The sequence below is a fragment of the Rhinatrema bivittatum genome, chromosome 14, assembly GCF_901001135.1.
Source record: "Rhinatrema bivittatum chromosome 14, aRhiBiv1.1, whole genome shotgun sequence".
NCBI lineage: Eukaryota > Metazoa > Chordata > Amphibia > Gymnophiona > Rhinatrematidae > Rhinatrema > Rhinatrema bivittatum.
Window position 1 is genome coordinate 46,131,913 of NC_042628.1, and position 20,089 is coordinate 46,152,001.

At 42.2% G+C, this 20,089-nt stretch overlaps 1 protein-coding gene across 4 annotated transcripts in view; it reads left to right on the top strand.

Annotated features, from left to right (window-relative positions):
* Positions 1-439: 439 nt before the first annotated feature.
* DNAJA3 (DnaJ heat shock protein family (Hsp40) member A3) overlaps positions 440-20,089 on the top strand; it is a 111,202-nt gene continuing 91,552 nt past the window's right edge. For all 4 annotated transcript variants that reach the window (XM_029576538.1, XM_029576540.1, XM_029576539.1 and 1 more), the window contains exons 1-5: positions 440-702; positions 7,282-7,418; positions 17,487-17,570; positions 18,065-18,265; positions 19,543-19,695. In XM_029576538.1, the coding sequence (XP_029432398.1) occupies positions 468-702; positions 7,282-7,418; positions 17,487-17,570; positions 18,065-18,265; positions 19,543-19,695 (810 nt within the window). In that variant the 5' untranslated portion in view covers positions 440-467. The remainder of the gene's footprint in view (positions 703-7,281; positions 7,419-17,486; positions 17,571-18,064; positions 18,266-19,542; positions 19,696-20,089) is intronic.

Below are 20,089 nucleotides of genomic sequence, written 5' to 3' on the forward strand. Positions count from 1 at the left end.
ATGGGACAAGCTGCAGCACAGGGAATCTCAGGAGTGGTTAGGATTGTAAAATTCACTTGGTATGGATGGGCAGACTGGATAGACCATATGGTCATTTTTACAGGTCATCTTTCTGGGCTCCTGTACTTTCTGCTTAAAATGCACTCTTCCAAAAAAAAAAAAAAAAAGGCTAGAAAACTCAATACATTCGCAACTGTAAGGCTTGTTTCCCTTACTCCTGGCTTACAGGTTGAGGCAAGTGCTAAACGACTCACGTGCCCTGCTTCTTCCTTCTGCGTATGCCCAGTCTATCCCAGTAGGCTTAGTCATGCCCTTTACAGGCAGATACAGACCGTACGAAAGCGTCACGGTTATCAGCAAAGGAAGGGGAGGGGGCGCGAAAGGCGGGTGATGACGCATGCGCCCTGTGCTGGCCGGCTTCATGAGGCAATTGTACGCATGCGTTGTCCGGCATCCTGCGCGGTAAGATGGCGGCTCGGTGTTCCTCACGTTGGTTCTCGGTCGTCCTGTCAGGGTCGCGGGGCATCGTGCCAGGACTGGGCTTCTCCTGTGGGCCGCGCCAGGAAGTGGCAGTTATTGTATCTCTGTGTCGGAGGTTACATGTCGCTGCCTTTTCTCCGTGCTTAGGAACCGCGACAAGGAGTGGGAGGAGCCGGGGGCTGCCGCTGACAGCCGGCGATAGAGTCTGCCAAAGCGGAAAAGGTGAAGGCCGGGAAGAGAGCGGTGGGGGAGAGGGGCATGTAGCAAGGAACGAGCTAAGAGAGAGGAGATAACTGAAAGCTGCATGGGAGGGGAGAGCTAGAACCAGTTGGGAAGTATCTTTCAAACAGTGCTGGGACTAGGGTATGCTCCATGAAATTAATAGGTTTTGAGAGACTATATTTTCGGTCAAAGCACAATAAAATTGTGGATTTTGTTGCTGGATGATGTGATCAAGTCTACTAGTAGTATAGCTGGGTTTAAAAACGGTTTGGAGAAAAAAGCACTTGGCAATTAATAGGTAAATTTAGGAATTGCCACCTCCCTTACTTTAAGAAGTGAGCAACGTGGAATGAATCTCCCCTTTAGGATCTGTTGGGTACTTCCGGATGGCCTATATGATCCACTTTTGGAGACAGGATGCCTGGCTTGGTGGGCTATTGGCACTTTTTATGTAGGTATGGGGGAGGGTTATTAAAACTGTAGAGAGTAAAGGGGGTAGCCTGGAGCAGACAAAGCTGAAAGCAGCCACTCTGCTCCTTTAACCAGCTCCTCCCCTCCTGTAGGGAACAGGAGGGAGACAAGATGATACTGAAGCAGATGTTGCAGAGCAAAAAACAAGTACAAAAGATTGGATTAGCACAAGTTTTATTTATTTAAGCATTTTATATACCCGTCATTCCAAAAGAAGATGACAATGGTTTACAAAAGCAACATTCACATTTTAGGTCAACATAGCATCAAAACATGTTAACTAGATTATTAAGTCACTGAGTTGTCTTAGTACACTTCACGTTTCTTAATAATTGTCACTCTTTCATCAGACAATATCCATGTAATTTTTTTTCTGTTGGTTATTTTATGTTAGCTCGTACACATTGTGGAAAGCCATGTTTTCAGCTCTTCCTTTCTGTGATCAAATGTAATGACTCAGAGTTCCACAGCTTGGGGCCTGCTATAGAGAAAATGTATTCTCTTATTTGTGTCAGATGAGTACTCTGGTGTTTGACAATTGGCACTGATGCTCATTTGTTTCAAAGCTTCAGCCCTAGCCTTGATCTTTAGTACTACAGCTCACAAGTTTCAAATTTGTACTAATTCAATCTCTTTTTTAACTGTTACCCAGGGTTTAATTTTTTGCAAAATATTCCAGATGTTCAAAAACATTTAGCTAGCTGACTCAGAAGTTAGGAAACTAAATTATGTGGGCATGTATCTAGCTAAATTCTAACCGGCTAATAAGATGGCTAGAATTTAGCTGGAGAAGTTAGGGGCGTTCCGGGGACATAACTGGGATGAGTTGTTAGCCAGCTAACTTACAGGCTGATACAGTACAGTGCACTCCGGTGGAGCGCACTGTTAACCTGCATTTGGACGTGCTAGCTTTACCCCTTATTCAGTAAGGGGTAATAGCTCGTCGAAAACGCACGTCCACACCCCCCCCCCCCCCCCCCCCCCCCCCGAGACTAATAGCGCCTGCAACATGCAAATGCATGTTGATGCCCCTATTGGTCATTCCCGCGCGATACAGAAAGTAAAATGTGCAGCCAAGTCGCACATTTTACTTTCAGAAATTAGCGCCTACCCAAAGGTAGGCGCTAATTTCTGTCAGCACCGGGAAAGTGTACAGAAAAGCAGTAAAAACTGCTTTTCTGTGCACCCTCCGACTTCATATCATGGCGATATTAAGTCAGATGTCCCGAAAGTTGTTAAAAAAAAAAAAAAAAAAATTTGAAATCGGCCTGCGGCTCGTGGGTTGAAAACCGGACGCTCAATTTTGCTGGTGTCCAGTTTCCGAACCCGGGCTGTTAGTGGGCTCGAGAACCGACGCCGGCAAAATTGAGTGTCGGCTGTTAAACCCGCTGACAGCCGCCACTCCTGTCCAAAAAAAGGCGCTAGGGACATGCTAGTGTCCCTAGCGCCTCTTTTTATTGCCGGCCCTAATTTAAATATTTTAGTTTACTGAATCGCGCGCACAGGACACTGGGCGCTTGCCCGCTCTCCCGCGAACTTTACTGTATCGGCCTGCTAACCGGCTAACTCCTATATTCAGAGTCAGCTGGGTGACTTAGCTAAGTCTGGTTGGGTCAAAGAGCTGTCCTGAAGTTAGCTATAGTTAGCTGGATAACTGTTAAGATACAGTAACTGGCTATATTCAATAGTGCGGCTGCATTATTGACTATATCTCCAAAGTTAGCCAGAAAGTTTATCCAGCTAAGGGGGTCATTTATCAAAGTGCTATATGGCGTTTTCACATGCGTTAAGCACCTTTAACGCATGTGAAAATACCTTAACGCATGGTGCGATGCAAATCAGAAAAAGGGGAGGGGATGTTTTCGCAAATAGTGTTTTTAGTATTTTAAGCTGCTGGAGAGACAGCTTAGCTATCAGGGCCCTCATACTAGAGAGAGAGAGAGAGAGCCTAGCCTAGCCATAATGCCCTCATCATACTAGGTAGGTATTTATATCTCTATATGAGGCCCACCTAGTTACTCGAGGTGAGGTTTAGGTAGGGGTTAGGGGCCACTTTGACTTTCAGAGTGAGACATAGGAACAGAACAGTGCTGTCTTGTGAAGATCTGATGACTTTTGGAGTGAGGAAATTCACCCAAAGATGAGATTTCTGCAACGTTCTCTCAACCTAGCTTGATGTTACCCAGGTAGATAATCTATCAAGCTAGGTTGAGAGAACATTGCACAAATCTCATCTTTGAGTGCGTTTCCTCACTCCGAAGGTCATCAAATCTTCACAAGAGAGCACTGTTCTGTTCCTATGTCTCACTCTGAAAGTCAAAGTGGCCCCTAACCCCTGCACTCCTACCTAAACCTCACTTCGAGTAACTAGGAAGGCCTCATATAGAGATATAAATACCTACCTAGTATGAGGGCATTATGGCTAGGCTCTCTTTCTCTCCCCCCCCCCCCCCCCCCGGGCTGTAGGTAGGAATTACAAAAAGTTATCGCAATTTGCAGTAATACCTATGCATAGCGCACTTTGCAATAAACAGCCTACCATAAAACACGCCTTTTCCTATCACATGCGATATTTAGTGCATTTTGATAAATCCAGGCCTAACTTTGCTATCCGGACTGTATCTGAATATGGATGGCTCTCAGCAGGACTTCTGTCATCTTTTTTTCTGGTACTCGAGAAGACAGAAAAAAAGTAGAGCTGGTGTTGGCATGGAGCATTTCTGGCCATCCAGCAGAGTAGTATGTGTTGAAGTTGCTTACCCTGAGATGAGAGCAACCACATGACTTTGATTTTTGTGTAGTTTGCTGGCACAATTGAGGTCATGCTGGAAAATGGTCAAGGTCCAAGAGACAGGAGGTGAAAGCCTGCTAGCCCTATTGATTTTGTTGCTACTGGTGTGTTCACATATATGAATGAGTGTTTAGGAGAGAACTCATACCTGGCCCTGGCTCTTCTAGCTCATTCAAGTCATACCCAGCTCTGGTCCCTTGCTCTCCACACACCACAGTTACACTTCCTTTTTGTCTGCAAATTAAATCTAGAGTTAGGGACAATAGAAAAGAGAATAGTGCAAGACTGTAGGGGGGGGGGGGGGTTAGTGGGGTAGGAAAAGAAGGAAAGCATTTCACAGGTATATAGAACTTAGATGGAAAAGAAAAAAAGCTGTATTAAAATGTGCTGTATTTATGCTATTTTATAGCAGGTATATACTCTGGAGATGAAAAATCTGTATTTTCAAACAAGGGCCACTATCACTTATCAGATACTTTCTTCTTGGCATTACACTGCACTATTGCTGGACCTTATCAGCATGTAATTGCCCATTGCTGGTCTGAAAAATAGAGAATGTTTAGTAAATGCTTAGGCTTCTTGTCTGGCTATGTATACTAATATATCTTGACAAATGGCTTTATAGATAACCACTGGAAAAAAATTAAGTATAGAAATGAATAAAGAAAAAAAACATTAGGTCTGTCTAGTCTATTTTTTCTACTTACAGCAATACCAAACAAGTTATTCTGAGTCTACACCAATACAACCTCTTCATTTTCCTTGATCCAGGATTTCTTGTCCACTGAAAAATTACTTTCTTGTGCATAACATACCCTTGTCTTTAGCTTATCCCCTTTACCTTGCTTTGCAGGGAATACAGTACATATAAAAATCAAATATCTCACCTGATATAAGGCAAACTCTGCACCATTGTGATAGTTCCACCTAAACTGGGCAAGGATATTGCCATTACTTTTTTTTTTCCTCCTTAGGTAACTTTAGAATTCTATTCTTTCTATTGCCTTGTTACACTGTAAACCTTGAGAACATTGCTTCTAATGATTCAGAGGTCCCTCTCCTGTTTGGTTATAAATACCTCCAGACCATTTTTTTTTTCACCCAGCGCCATTGAATATAACTGGCTCCAGAGTTGATCCCTGAAATATTCTGCTGGACACCCCCCCCCCCCCCTCCTTGGAATGATCTGTTTGTCATCACACTCTGTTCTGGGACTGAACCTGTTTTTAACCCATTTTATCACCTTAGGATTTATTCCTTCCTATCTTATTTGAGTTTCTTGTATGGAGCAGTGTCAAAAGCCATAGTGAGATTTAAACAGCTTCTAACTCTTTCCCCTGATCTATTTCCTTGCCTGAATTTATGCTGCTTTAGAGTCTGTAATCTGCTTGAGTCAAGAAATACCACTACTGTTTCCTTTAGTAATGATTCCATTTAACTACCCAGACCTATAATTGCCATCCTCCTTATATCTATCAATCTCCAGTTCTCTGCAACCACTTTTTTCTATAGCAAATGATTGAACGGTATTGTTAAGACTACCAACATCTTTCCATGTTCCTGTTATATTTTAAGATTCATCCTGTATAGTCTTACTTGTCCTCTTCATTTTGTTTTGTTCAGTCTGGATACACTTCTGTAAATAAGCTAGGAACCACCTTTCTACAATCTATATTTCTGTTTCCTAACATCTGTGGATATTGCATAAAGGTAAACTTCGAGCATTATGTGAAATTACCAGAGCTAACCTACAAGTTCTGAAAATGCTTGTGATATTTTGCCAGCATCTGGAACTTCTGATATGCCAGCAGCCATCTCAAAAGTTTATAATTCACCTGCAGCCTCTGCGTTGGTTATAATTGTTAATGCTGGTTTTCTTCAGTGACAGTGTTTATTTTTTGCTTTATCATTTTCTTTGACATGTTTAAAATATATTTTGAATTCAAACTCTGGGTAGTCTATACTTTTTTAATCTGCTTAGTTGTATGTTGAGTTTAGACTGCCACTTGTGAGGAGGGAAGACTGAGTTGTGAGGCTGAGAAGGGGCTGGGAGGACAGTATAGACAGACTGTGAAACAGTGCAACCAGTCCATGAGTTTTGAAAATGCTCTGCACCAGCATTTATTAGAGAAGTAGAAACACTACATTGTGGGAGGGAGAGAGTCCTTGAGTCAGCAGCACCAGAAGCTCACCTGGCTCTGTCCTATTGTCCAGAAGCAAGTTTACACTTTAATTCGGTCTGTAGTGCTTCAAACCATTCAGGACCTCCCTGACATATATATAGACAGTGTAACCTACACACTGCACTTCTACATCCACTGCTTGCTCTTATTCGTCTGTTGGATGACAGTGATTATTGGCTTGGAGAAACTCCAGCTATGGTATCGTTGTTGTCATGTCTACAGAAACTATTAGCAGAGGAAGCCCACACAGTCTCAGGACCAGAGTATCCCAGCTGCTGAAGAGCAGCTAAGCCAGCCAACATGCAGCATCGCACAAGAATATCTTAAATGTGCTGATCTTACAGTGCCATGTGTCAGCCAACTAGGAGACAATTGACAGGATCTAGGATGAGCTCTAACTGCCTCTGCCAGATTTCACTGGTACCCTGCCTGCCTCTTTCTCTGGTGGCTTCCCCATGATAATCCTGTCTGTTTGCAGTCTGAATAAACATGACTGTCGGCCAGGCCTTCTACTCTGGGAAATTTTGATGCAGGTTTAACTTCCCCAAATCTTTTATATTCTGCTTGTGAATCTGCGGGAAAGCTAAAATTAATTTGCATTAAGGCATCTGTAATTTTCCCCATACATTTCTGGTTTAATATGTTGTCCAATCTTCCTTGGAAGAAGTAAATAAAAATGACTCAAATGACACCATAGAAGAATTGGATACATGGACTAAAGTGGGAAATGCCAAGTGATTTAATAGTTGGGGTAGTTGAGGTGAAATTTAATTTAAAATGTAAGACAGGAAGATAGCATTTTGAGTTTTAGGGAGAAGAAGAGGGGAGTTTTAATCTGCAATGAATGGTCCTGGTAATGAGAATACAAAGCAGGCCCCCTTCTGCTTCTGTATAGAGGGAGTTTAGTGTGTGGGATTTGGAATAGGTTTATAAAGAAAGAACATGGACATGGGAGGGGGAGGTGGGCAGTGAGACTGTATTTATAGATAAGTTAGGAGCTTGTGCATTTTTCAGTATCCCCTTTTTGTGAAGATCTGATAATTTTAGAAGTAGAAGAAGCCCCTATAAGACTATATGACAACTATTTAATATTGGTGTTTTTGTTTCTTCTTTTTTTTTTTTTTTTTTTTTTAGGAGTCCAGTTCTTTCCTTTGGTCTCTGCTGCTCAATTTCACACTAGTTCCTCTTTCTGTGCAAAAGTTGACTATTACCAGGTGTTAGGAGTGGCCCGAAATGCCAGTCAGAAAGAGATTAAAAAGGCATATTATCAGGTACGTATGCAAAGAGGAAAATCTAAACAGTTAAAAAAAAAATTCTTCCCAGACTGTGGAAGAAGTATGACCTGATAAGTTCCACTTGACAGCTAGTATGCTGTTGTACCAAAAGCTCACCTGACTTTGATTCCATACTATCCTTGATACTTAGAATGGTATTGCAAAACGGTACAGAAGGATTCCTAAACCAGAAGATTCAGTTGGTAAATATATATATTTTTTTTATCACAGGTGGAAACAAGCATTATAATTCATTATAAGACATTATCTTTAGGCATGCTGAAGATTATATTGGAACTAGTATTTGTTCTACTGAAGTGGTTTGTGAACTGTTTAACTTTGTACCACATAGAGATTGTCAGCTTCTGTTCACTTAAGAGATTCATTCCATACATACGATTTGATCAGGGATGCATAAACATTTGCACATAACTGTATTATGGGGGCAAAAAAATATTTCCCATTGATAAGCAGGCTAAATTGACCATTACATGTGGAGGACGTTATCTGATAGCAGTGAATGGACTCATCTCTCCTAGCTATTGAGCTCTACTGAGCATATGCAGGAGTTCCAGGGCAGGTATTGCCTCATGAACCTCCTCGGTCATTTTTTTATCTGAGCATAGCAAAGATGTATACTCGGTCTCTTCTGTAAATTTTTTTCAAAATTCTTTAAAATTTGTTTCTTTTCCAATTTCCATAGTTGCCTTGTTGCACTGCAGCACTCACAGCTGCACTTTCAGTGCTACCAAAAAAAAAATCTTTTGCCTCCTAAAAGTAGCTGGCAAGAAGAAACAGTGAGCGGTTCAAGAACTGGACCCATAATAATGTGGTTCTTTGCTCTGGACTGTGGCCAGGCAAAATTTTATGCTTTGAGCATATGTCCCACATTCTCAATGCAACAGGGCTTAGAGGAACTACGCAAGTCTCTTAAAAGCTGCAGTAGATCCTCCTCCCACAGGGCAGCATCTCCTGGCTTACTGGGAAATGAGTTGAGCCGAAGCTCCTTTAGAACTCCCCCATTGGCTTGAATTCGGGGTTGAGCTGTATAGTCATCCTGCATTGAACTGGAGCCTGCATCCAAGAATCGTCCGCATCGATACCATTGCTGCACTTGCATCGGTATGCTTGATGCACAGTGTGCCGATGCATCAATCAGTGATTGGTCAAACAAACAGGAGTATATCTCCTCTGTATGTTGATAATGAGCTACGACACTAAACAGAGGTATCCCACCTATATATAACAATGTACTAAAATTGTCTCGCATACAAAAATTTTTATTCATGTATTAAAAAAGCAATTTTTTACTTACATAATTAACATGTATCATCATACATAATCATAAAATACTGCTAATGTGATATAAGCTTCACCCCCATCTAATACATTACCCATAAATAACCTCATCCAAATCCTATGACACTGAGAATCACCAGTTAAGTTGGAGCATTATGTTATCTGTCTGTTTTAAGATTGAATATGAGCAAGTCCAGGCTATAAGAGGATTGGGTCCACAACGACGCTGAGAGGTATTGGTTAAGTTGGAACGTTAGGCTATCCGATTGGTTTAAGGTTGAACTTTCTGCACCGTGGGAGGCTTTTTAAAGAGGAACTGCAGAAAGAAGGTTTTTGTTATGGGGTTTTTTGTTTTTTTTTTTGAAATGAGAAAAAGATTCGTTATAAATGATTTAAGGACAAAGATACGTTATTTAGTGTGATATAGTGGTACCTGTGATGTTGGTGGACTAAGAGTGGTTTGCTGCCTTCGATGATAATTAATGTGTTGTGAAGAGGATAAGAATTTCCCCTGACGAAGCCTATTGAGGCGAAACAAGAGACCTTGTTGGGACCTATCCAAGACATCACACTGCTGCCTAGTCGCAGGGGGCTGTCAGGGTGCGGGTGGTCCCAGGGGCCCCCTCCTGCCCGGATTTTCCGGCACCTGTAGGAACCCCGGATCTGGATCAGGCTGCAGATTTGGCAGAAACACTTTCTCCTCTCGAAGGGGATAATCCCAGGGTCCTCCGCTTATTTCAGGAGGAGTTGGAACCCCTCATTTCTTTTGCCCTCCTGGAATTAGGAGTTGAAGGTCCACCGGCAGACACTCTTACGGCAGCACTACCTAAGCACATGGACCCGGTCCTAGCGGGACTTCGGGCCCAGGCTTCTGCCTTTCCTTTTCAGCCCATGCTCAAATTGCTTCTCCTATGGGAATGGGAAGCTCCTGAGGCAGGGCTCCGTGTCGGGAGAGCCATGGATAAGCTTTATCCACTCCTAGAGGACTGCCTGGAATTGCTGAAAATTCCCACAGTGAATTCTTCAGTCTCTGCTGTAACCAAGCACACCACTATTCCGGTGGTGGAGGCGGCGGCCTTAAAAGGATGCACAGGATTGCAAACTTGAATTCCACCTTAAGCGTATCTTTGAGGTACTGGCATTGGGTGTTCGGGTGACTATTTGCAGCAGTCTCGTGCAGAGAGCCGGCCTTAGGTGGATTCAGCAATTACTCGGCACCCAGGACCTTCCCCCTGCTGAGGCTGAGTAGGCTGAAAGGTTAGAAGGTGTTATTGTGTATGGGGCGGACGCCCTGTACAGTCTTCTCCGTGTACAGGCGAAGGCAATGGCCTTGGTGGTTTCCGCCAGACGGCTTCTCTGGTTACTCAGTTGGTCAGCGGACCCGGCGTCCAAGGCACGATTGGGCACTTTGCCTTTCAAGGGTAAGCTGCTTTTTGGTGAGGACCTTGAGCAGCTCATTAACTCCATGGGTGAGAACAAGGTTCACAAGCTGCCAGAGGACCGACCGAAACAGTCCCAAGCTTTTGTGCCTTCCCGGTTTCGGGGTCAATGTCGATATGCGGCTCGGGGGTGTGGTGCTTCTGCTCGTGGTTATCCTTCGCAGTCTCAGTCCTTTCGAGGACGTCGGCCCTTCCGTGACGGAGCAACTCAGTGTGCCACCCCAAAGCCCGCTTCCTAATGAGATTCGGTCGACCCATTCCTCAGTCCCCAATCTAAGGGGTCGTCTCTCCCTATTCTTCGAGGAATGGGTCAAGATCACGTCGGACCAGTGGGTCCTCAAGATTATCCGAGACGGTTACACGTTAGAATTTTCTCAGGATCTACTGGACCTATTTTGTAGTCTCGCTGTGCAGTCATCTGAAGCGGGAAGTGGTGGCTCAAACCCTTGCCAGGCTTCAACAGCTGGAAGCCATTGTCCCGGTTCCAGAGACGGAGTCTGGCACCGGCCAGTATTCCATCTACTTCGCATCCCAAAGAAGGAAGGTTCCTTCCACCCAATCTTAGACCTCAAGAGAGTCAACCGGGCCCTCAAGGTACCTCATTTTCGTATGGAGACCCTGAGGGTGGTCATAGCAGCTGTACCGCGGATCAGTCCAGACACCCTTCCCTGGTTTTTCTTCCTTTTCTGCCGTCTGCTCGAAGCTCTTTCTACAGGTCTCTGAATGACTATCACCTATCTTAAGGACACCGGAAGCATCTGTATGATATCCAAGGATATGCAAGAGCACTATTTTACAGAGTCCATTCCTTGTTCATACTGGTTCATAATTGTTTCGTCTGTTACTCGTTGGAGTCGTGTTTTACTTGCTTGATCTCTTTATTGGGTTTTCTTCATTCTTCTGCTTTGACAATGGTTATACTGAAGGGCTGCAGGGTAGGCTCTGTCCTGATATAGGATACCCTTTTCAGTTTTGGTCCATCTCCATCTGCTGGACAAGAGGCTCAACCCACGGACAGGAACGAAAATTAACAGAACTAATTTTCCTATTTTTTAAAGCTTCCATTTGGTTTCCCGTATTTTTCTTCATTGATTTCATTAGGAAATAAGCTTTTAGTAATGGCAACTGAGATTAATCAAATTTCAGACACTCTATCATATTTTTTTTTAAGTGCTTTGGGTATCCTCTCCCAAGGCACGTGGAAAATTAAGGAATCTGAAATTTAAGTGTCTGGTATAATTCTCCAGTGATTCCAGTCTTTTGGATTGTATCTCTATATCTTTCATTAAATTAATGTTCACTGTATATACTTGTGCTGTTTTAAGCTCCATCTCAGTCATTTTATTTCCTAATTCTTTAATTTGTCCACCCAGCTTTAGGTTCAGGGCTTGTAACTCCATGTCAACTTTCTTGACTAGCCCTCCTAGGCTAGCCACAAGGTCCCATAATGTGTCCAGGGTTACAATAGCCGGTTTAGGGGGTAATTGGAAAGACTCTCACCCTTCCCGGACAGTCGGCAGCCCTGGAGTCTCCACTGCTTGTACTTCCAGGATACTTCGTTCTTCCTCCTCTGGGTCGACTGGGGACAAAGATGGTTCCAAAACTTCCAGCCCCCTGGAATCTGTTGAGCCCAACAGAGTGGAGGAAAGTTGCGGTAACATCGCAGTCTCCATCTCAGCGTCCCCCCTCCCTTCGGATGGGTGATGGTCATCAGTCTGCGACGGTTCCTGGAGGCTCACCCACTTCTCTACAATATTGCTGCACTCAGACTGGAGTCCTAATATCACCCATTGAGAGAAACATTTAATCAAAAACAGGGTTAATCTTCCTTTTCTTCACACCCAATAGCAGTGGAGTCAGGTCGCTCATAGGTAGTTTGACAGATTTTACTTCTTCAAGACAACCGGTAGAGAACCCATTTTGTCTTCATGGTCATTAAGATCCTGGGTTAGTAACCCTCACATTGGGAGAGATACACCTTCTAATCCATTTTCTGGATACTCCTGACACATTCAAAGTTCGTGCAGACAGTGGGGACCCCTGCTTAGTCTTCAGGTTCTGACAGATATTGGACGCCCTGTTAGATGCAGCAGCTCTCCCAGTCCTCTAACCTGGTTGCATATGAAAATAGATGTTTCCCATATCTCTATGGCTAGGAAGCTAGATCTCAAATAGTGTCCAAAAGTTTCTGGAATTGTCATCCAGCTATCACATCAGTTCTTTGTGGTTGAACCTGTTATGGAAAAGGCTACTAAACTATCTTTGCAAGAACATCTTCCAAAGCTCTATACTTATTGCCTGTATCTCTACTCACCATTTCTATATAGTGCAGTATCCTCATGGCTGTATTCAAAATCTGAAGGCTTTTCTGTGACCCATGGAAGGAGAGTCTTATTACCCTCAATTGCTTTTGATGGTAGAAGCATGCATTCATTACCACCTCTGCTCTGTCTGAATTTTTCCAATTCTATTTCATGCACTTCCTCAGCTTTAAGTGGAGCTCTGTGTATGACGTAGCTCAGGGCATATAGCATCCAGCATGAAGTCCACAAAAAATTATCGGACCTACTGGTCTGGATGACGAATTAAGAAACATAATATAGTGGTCCAGCCCTATCGAAGGTCCCTGAGCACCTTCTACACTTACAAGCAGTCATATTTTCACAGGAGTCCATTCCAACCTTTTCAGCAGAACTGCCTACCACCTCTTCAGCCAAGCATTAGCAACCACTTCCAGTCACTGGCAGTAAGCGCTGTCAGCATAAGACTGCACAACAAGCCCAGCATACTCCTAGGCCTAGTTTATGATGCCTCTCCATTCCATTCCAGTAGGGGACAGGATCCAAATCCTTTTAGAGGTGTGGTGTTAAATAACCAAGGACTTGTAAGTTCTCCAAATAGTGAAGTCTAGATACCATTAGCATTTCTCCTGGCTACCATCCCTCCACACTGCTCAAATCTTAATCCTCGTCTTTCTGATTTAATGCAGCTTCACCAACAGGTTGAATCACTTCTTCACCAATGAATAATGAAACCAGTCCCTGGATCTCAGCAAGGATGGGGTTCTACTTTGATATTTTCCTCATCTCCTAAGAAATCAGGAGGATAGAGGCTCATTCTGGATTTGAACAAACATCTTTTTCAGGAGGAATTCAAAATTAATTCCCTTAGCATGATGATTCTTTACATTCAGCAGCAGAAATGGATGTGTGCTCTTGATCTGAGGGATGCATATGCTCATATACCAAGCCATCCTTCCCTTTTGGCTTTTGTGATTGTACTGGTAGTGGGAAGAAGGTACAGAGAAGGGCTACCAAAATGATAAGGGGAATGGAACAGCTCCCCTATGAGGAAAGACTAAAGAGGTTAGGACTTTTCAGCTTGGAGAAGAGAAGGCTGAGGGGGGGATATGATAGAGGTGTTTAAAATCATGAGAGATCTAGAAAGGGTAGATGTGAATCAGTTTTTTACTCTTTCGTATAATAGACTCTGTGCACTCCATGAAGTTAGCATGTGGCACATTTAAAACTAATCGGAGAAAGTTCTTTTTCACTCAATGCACAATTAAACTCTGGAATTTGTTGCCAGAAGATGTGGTTAGCGGTGTTTAAAAAAGGATTGGATAAGTTCTTGGAGGAGAAATCCATTACCTGCTATTAATTAAGTTGACTTAGTTTTTGGGTACTTGCCAGGTACTTATGGCCCGGATTGGCCACTGTTGGAAACAGGATGCTCGGCTTGATGGACCCTTGGTCTGACCCAGTATGGCATGTTCTTATGAAGAATCAATCAAAGTACTCCCATTTTGCCTTATCAGCAACTCTGAGAGTCTACCAAATGCTTTGCAGTAGTAGCTGCATGCCTACATCGCCAGGGGATTCAAGTTTTTTCTGTATTTGGATGACTAGCTAACCACTGCGAGCTCTCAAGAATAAGCATTATATTTTCTCCACAAGATATTGTCTTCTACAAAATTTAGGCTTTTTCTGATCCGTTTTGAGAAGTCTCATTAAAAAGTCTAAAGTATGTAAAACAAAACCCTGATGATAAGCCTCAAAACTATCTGAAACAAAGTACTTTAGACTGATGAAATTAAAATTGAACTGTTTGGTCACAACCACACAAGATAACATTTTGGAGAAAAAAAGCAGCTTGCCAACCATTCAGTATGGGAATGGATCTGTAATGTTGTGTGGCAGCCAGTGGCCTAGGAAATATTGTGTGGGTGGAAGGAAGGAAGCATTTGACTAAATATAAATATATCCTAGAAGCTAATTTCCTAGAATTGGTGAATAAACTGAAGCTGTAAAAAGGACTGCAACAAGGAGAACACCACCTTCCATGTTAAGGACTTAAGAGTAGCTGACTCCAGTTTCTCAAAGGGAGGCTTCACTAGTTGAGAAAAGACCAACTTTTAGGTCCTACAGTACAGGTGTTTTGTTTTTTTTATATTAGGAGCTTGACTTGCCATAGACTTGTGAAATGAGAGATGACCTGATGAGCAGAGATTGGTTTGCTCTCCAGCATATATGGTAAGCTGCTATGGCTCTGAAGTGCGCACTCACTGAAGAGGTGGTGAGACTGGGTCAGAAAGATAGAGCAAATATTTCAGCAGATGCCAGGGTACACAAGAGAACAAGTTCAATGCATTCTGTTAGCGCCATTTCGAATATGTGTTACATTTAAAGGCATAAATTCTTCTAGTTTGAAGTCTTTCTAGATGAGACTGTGTCTACAGTTTTTAAAGGTAGGTGGAGATCCTCAATCATTGAGCACTCAACATCCACGCTGTTAGATTGGAGGCGGAGAAGTTGGGATGATAACATCCCGTCTTCCTGAGTCGATAACGCAAGATCTGTTACAGATGTATAGGAGGACTGCTGGAAAGTTGTACAAAATTGGTCTTGCTGGGGTTATGAGAATCATCTGTGCATGGTCTCGAAGTATGTTCTGAACTGCTTTGGCAATGAGTAGTATCGGTGGAAAAGTGTACATGAGTCTTTGTCCCCAATTGAGGAGGAAAGCGTCCTGAGCAATTCTATGATCACTTGACAGAACTGAGCAGTATTGATTTAGTTGTTTGTGTTGTCTACTGACAGGAGACCCCATAAACTAAATAGTTCATTGGCCACCAATTGCTGCTCTGTTGAGTTGATCTGCTAGCATGTTGGAGATGCCAGGCAGATGGCCTGTAAGACAGCTTATTCCTTTCAGCCCAATTCCAGATCTTTAGTTGTTGGTTTGAATCGGGATGATTTTTCCCCAGAGGAGATGCACGAATGGCGATAAAGTGTGTCTTATGTTCTCCACTCCAAGAGGTTGATTTGAAAATGACACTCCCCTGAAATGGCGAGGTGCCCTGGGTGTGGCAGGAACCAGTGCAGGCACCCCATCCTTTGGTGGAGGTATCTGTTGCTAAAACTACTTGGTAGGATAGTAAGCGAAGAGGGGCTCCTTCCTGAAGAACTAAGAGGGGGCTGGGGGGCACAGTAACCAATGTAAGTCTTGCTTCATTCCTGGTGAAATTTGTACCACAGATGATGATAGTTGATTCCACTGGGCACATAGACCTTCTTGGAGCTAGTGGTTATGAAAGCCAGTCAGCAGAATGACATGGCTTGCTGCTGCATGTGACCTAAGATTACAAGGAGTATTCTAGCTGTCAAGTGCATAGAGGATAAGTGCTAGCGGATGAGTGATGTTGTGGTGCGCTTGGTCAAAAGTCAGAAATGCTCTTTCCTGCAGCGAATCTACCCAAGCCTTGATGAATTTGAGATGCTGAATGGGCTCCAGATTTGACTTCTCGAAGTTGATCAGGAACACCAAGCACTTCAGAAGGCAAATTATTGAGCCTAGGGAACAGAACACTCCATCTCGGGAGTTTGCTGTGATTAGCCAATCATCCAGGTATTGGGAATACTTGTATTCTTTGGTAATTCAGATGCACCGCCACTACCACGAAGCATTTTGTAAAGACCCTCTGGGCTGATGACAGGCCAAATGATAATATCTTGAACTAGTAATGGAAGGAATCCACCTGGAAGCGAAGGTAGTGCCAGTGTGAAGAGTGGATGGTTATGTGGGCATATGCATCCTTGAGATCTAGGGCACACATCCATTCATCCTTCTTTAAAGGAGAATCATTGAGGAAATTTTGAATTTCTCTCTGAGTATGTTTTGTTCAGACATCTCAAGTTCAGAATGGTCCTCAATACCCCTGATTTCTAAGGGATGAGAAAATATCAGGAATAGAAGCTCTGTGAATATTGGGATGCAGGAATTTGCTCCATTATTACTTGTTGAAGCAGTTGGACTTCAGACAGCTGCAGCAGATGAGACAGATCTGGATGAAGAGTCAAACAATGTGAAAGGGATGGCAGATTTTTATTTCATAGGACCAGCTGTTAAACAAGTAAATTAATATTTAAAACAATTTATAACCCATTATAGGTAAGATTTCAAAGCAGACATAGTAAAAGTCATAGAAACATGTACATGTGTGTATGTATATATACCATCTCCAAGTTTTCCTCTAAACCTACAGTAAAGTTCTATAAGAGATAGGCAACTCCAGTTTTCAAGTACCATAAACAAGTCTGGTTTTCAGGATATCCACAATGAATATGCATAAAATATCTACATACAGTAGAGGTAGTACATGTAAATATCTCATGCGTATTCAATATGGATATCCTGAAAACCCGACCTGTTTGCGGCACTTGAAAACTGGAGTTGCCTATCTCTTATAGAACTTTACTGTAGGTTTAGAGGAAAACTTGGAGATGGAATCTAATTTTGTTCAACGGATGCATACTTGAAAAATGCATACTTTTTTATTTTAGTTTTGTAATGAATGTTTTTAATGTAATCTTCTATAGGTATCCTTAATTTCCATTAGATCTAGAAACTCGTCTTGTATTCTGTATACATTTACATATTTTATTTTTAATGCTAATAAGCACAGAGGGAATGACAGTAAGATCGGAGATTATTGTGGCTCTGCAGTTCTGGATCAGCAAAGGCTGATGGTCTCTGTCTGCCATTGTATTCTGTATTTCTATTTAACCTGAGATCAAAGTGGTAGTCCTAAAAGGCACAGATTCTAGTTTTCTTTACAACCTGATATAAGCTTGCTCTTGAACTGGCTGACAAGTATTGCTATTAAGTAAATCCTAAAGTGCTCTTCCTCCTGAAAACTTTGCCTGAGCAACTGAAGTTGAATCTGGGAAATCAAATCTGAATCTGTTGTTCACCACCTCTGGGCTATCAAACCAGCTTACTTTGCAGCATGATTTCAACATCCATCTTTTGTTTTTTTTCCCCTTAGCTTGCTAAGAAGTACCATCCAGATACCAACAAAGATGATCCTCAAGCTAAGGAGAAGTTCTCAAAGCTGGCAGAAGCATATGAGGTAAATAATCTAGTCATTCTTACTTTTAAGATCTAAAAGGAAAATCTTGAATCCCCCCTTTTATCCAATTTCCTCCTTTCCTTGGCCTTATTCTTGCCATGTGTCAGATTGTTGGCTCTGGCACTTGTTCCTTTGGCTGGCAAGGAGTGAAGGTGAAGTAGTATTCACAGCCACCTTGAGGTGAACAAACCAATTACTACTTTTATAGCATCACTTAATGATTGATAAGAGGGTGCAGTGCTGTTGCTTGTTGTAGATTCCCTAATATTAGTGAAATACGTGACCTGTTATAAATAGACATGGAAGGATAATGGGGAAATATTGTGGAGCACAAACATTGAGACATTGATGGGAATCAGAGGGGCTTTGCTTGATGGCTTCTTCATAAGTCAAATGAGGAGCAAGAGGAGGCCATGAATAATAAATTGAAGGAAAAAAGAAACAGTCTTAATGGTGACACTGAATCCTGATGAAACTGTTCTCTGTGCTGTTAGGTGCTGAGTGATGACGTGAAGCGGAAACAGTACGATACTTATGGCACGGCGGGCTTCGACCCTGGGGCAGCAGGGTCTCAGCAGCAGTACTGGCGGGGAGGCCCCAGCATTGACCCAGAGGAACTTTTCCGAAAAATCTTTGGGGAGTTTTCAGGCTCTTCCTTTGGAGATTTTAATACTGTATTTGATCAACCACAAGAGGTAAGAAATATTTATGTTGGACCGGGAGCTCCATTTTATGTGGAGAAGGTCATGAGTAAGTTCATCAGTTGTTTGGGTTTTTTTTTGTTTTGTTTTCCGTTTTAATTCAAGCCCACTGTTTGAGATTTGTACTTTAGCTGTCAGCTCCACCAAACTCTGATATAATTGCTTTTGTTCTAACCTTACGCTCTAAACGTGGAGCGCCCTTTTGTAAAATATTTTCCATGTTAGTGTGTTAATTTATTCTTTCTTAGCTGGTTCATCTTTGTTAGGTGCTGAGGTATCTTGGACTTTTTAAGTATTCAGTGGATTGACTTTTTAGCAATCCTGATTTTGCCCTCAAACATTTGAATTGTTAGCCTGCAAAAAAGAGAAACCATCAATATTTGGGGCATTTTGAAATGCAAAAAAAATATATATTAAAAAATAGATGTAAATAAGACGTACACTACTGAATATACCGTAGATGCTGTAAGAGCAGGAGCAAAATGTGCATATTGTGCATCATTATATGAAGGTGTCTTAAGCATATTTGTTTTATATAAGATCATATTGGTAAGCTACATGAGAACATTTTTGCTATAAAGGAGGATCTTTGTTTGTTTTTTTGTTTTTTAAACTGACATACCTTGGAGAAGAAATTAACTTAAAAAAAAAAATCATTGTCACGTAGGTCATGTACAGCCAGACTGTAACATCCAGCTGGGACCCCTCTGTTTTTATTAGTAGTTTGCCTGTAAAGGTCAGCTCAGATTCATAAAAAAAAGGGACAACCCTTTAAGAAGGGGGAAAAAAAAAGGTATGGCTGGCAGCTGGGGCAGAGTTACACATAGTGTTGTGGGTGGGATATAACTAGAGACCGTGAATCAAAAGCTTTCGCTGGCTCATTTTCCATGCATAGTTGCACATTTTTTAGTAGAATATTGAATTAAATTGCTAAAAAAGGACTACCCTTTGGTTTCTAAAAGAACCAATATGTAAAGAGGCTGGTCAAGAAATGCCAAGAAATATTTTTTAAAGATTTTGTTTTTGTTTGTTTCACTGCGTAGCTTCCCTGAAAAAGAATAACCCTTGACATTCTGGGTGTTTTCCCATGCTGAGTGATTCTTCTGCCTGCTACATTTGTGCTTTATCAGCACAATTATGTTTTCCTAATGATTCTCTCCGCATGGCTTCTGAACCTTGGATTCTATGTGTTTTAAGTGAGAGTCCTTAAGAGCAGAGTGATTTTTCTAATTTGAAAGAAGCATCTGATCCTGTCCCTTGGTCTTTTGCAGTACATCATGGAACTGACCTTCAATCAGGCTGCCAAGGGTGTGAACAAAGAAATATCTGTGAACATCAGTGATACTTGCCAGAGGTGTAACGGCAAGGGGCATGAGCCAGGCACCAAAGTGCAGCACTGTCACTACTGCAGTGGCACCGGCATGGTAAGTTCAGTCAAAGCCAAGCCTGCTTCCTGCCAAGCTAAATTTACATATTATTCATCCCCTTCCCTCTCACATCTATGTGCATATTATGTTTTCCTTAGTTAGTTATGGCATATAATCCTCCAGTCTCAGCCAAATAGTGTAGGATTCTTCTACCAATATGCCCTGTGAATTAGAACTGTGATTTTGTTTGTAAGGTTAAAATATTAATCAAGGTCTGCAAAGGAAGTAGTCAGCTTGTATCTTGCCTAGCAAGGTCCTGGAGACGAGAAATGCCACGATATTGTTTTTTTTTTTTAATTTAAAAAATGTGAAGCCTGCCTAGCCAAAATTCTAAGATGGTAATACTACATTCATATTTATAATAAAAATACATAATGTGCAAAACAAATTC